Here is a 1,412-nt window from a genome sequence, read left to right as displayed (position 1 = left end):
TGTGTTTAAAGTGTTCAGACGTTAAAGTGACTAAATATCACACAACTTGAATATATGTGTATGATGACCATGTTTATGGTGACTGATGGTTACACATGAATTTAGCATTTTTCAGACATAACAAAATTATGCATTTGGATTTTTCTTCTTTTTTTTTTTTAGGTGCAGCGTTATAATAAATAATTAACGTTCCTCTTTTTACGCCGACATGGTTGTGACATAAAAGGGGCGGAACCTCCGCCGGCCAGCACTGTAGGCGACTGACGTCACCAGAAACGGCTAGCTACCCAGTTGTTTTGGAAGAAGAAGAAGAAGAAGAAGAAGAAGAAGAAGAAAAAGGGTCACAAGCGGAAGAAACACCGGATTTGGGTTTCGGACAGTATTCGATTTATGGTCTCTCGTTTGTTTTTTTAAATAACATTTTGAATCATGTCGACACCGGCAAGAAGACGGCTTATGAGAGATTTTAAAAGGTACCGCAACGGTTTGGCCATCTCTTCTCTCTCTCTCTCTGTGTGTGTGTGTGTGTGTGTGTGTGTGTGTGTGTGTGTGTGTGTGTGTGTAGCTAGCAGCGTTAGCTTAGCGTTAGCTCCTGCTGCAGAGAATGCTGTTTTTAAAGCTTTGTCTTGGGGGTTATTGTGAAATAAACTCCTTCATTCGTATGTCTTCTCGTCGTACGTGACATGTGTAGGCATGACAATTTAATTATTGTCTATTTTCAATTGTATTTTGACGATATCCGATGACGGCTCTTTGCTTTCATGCTATACAGGGAACAACGTCAGGCTGTGCTTTGGTGTGTTTTTTTTTTGTCGTGGCTAGTTTGTTTGTTTGTTTGTTTGTTTGCGTAACGTTAGGCGCAAGCTAGCAACGGGCAGCTGAGTTACGTGAGGTGGCTTAACGTTAAATGTGGCTGTAAAAAAACAAAACGGGTTCAACGAACCGGCTGTCTTGTCCTTTACTGGCCCTGATTCTAAGCTAAATGTGACGAGATGCATCCTGATTACTGCGCGCAGTCTGCAAGCTGTGGGGTTTAAATTGTGCTGTTTTTAAAGGTAGCATTAGCTAATTCCAACCTGTCAACCCCCCCCCCACACACACCCCTTCTTCTTCTTCTTGGCAGCAACGTGGCTCCCAGGTGTTGCACAACCCTGTGTGTGTGTGTGTGTGTGTGTGTGTGTGTGTGGGGGGTCAAAGGGTGCCCCATCTCAATACTTAAGATGTGCCTTAATGCTTTTATTATAATGAGCATATCTAAACAACCCCGTGTGTATCTATCTATCTATCTATTTATCTATATATATATATATCTCTCTCTATCCCTCTCGTGTGACTGATTATGTTATCAAAGGTGTGCTGTGAGGACGACGCTGTGTTTAGGTGTTGTGGGAGAGTCACACCTGCTTGTAATA

General features: G+C 42.2%; 1 protein-coding gene across 1 annotated transcript in view; it reads left to right on the top strand.

The window, feature by feature from the left end:
- The first annotated feature begins 246 nt into the window (after positions 1 to 246).
- Positions 247 to 1,412, top strand: part of ube2b (ubiquitin-conjugating enzyme E2B (RAD6 homolog)) — a 9,544-nt gene continuing 8,378 nt past the window's right edge. The window contains exon 1 of the mRNA XM_068731699.1: positions 247 to 473. Within this exon, the coding sequence (XP_068587800.1) occupies positions 430 to 473 (44 nt within the window). The 5' untranslated portion in view covers positions 247 to 429. The remainder of the gene's footprint in view (positions 474 to 1,412) is intronic.

The sequence above is a fragment of the Cebidichthys violaceus genome, unplaced genomic scaffold (assembly GCF_023349555.1).
Source record: "Cebidichthys violaceus isolate CVI_PGR_0920_01 unplaced genomic scaffold, fCebVio1.0.p SCAF_53, whole genome shotgun sequence".
Classification (NCBI taxonomy): Eukaryota; Metazoa; Chordata; class Actinopteri; order Perciformes; family Stichaeidae; genus Cebidichthys; species Cebidichthys violaceus.
The sequence above is the reverse complement of the archived record's forward strand: the minus strand, read 5'-3'. Positions and strand labels throughout refer to the sequence as shown.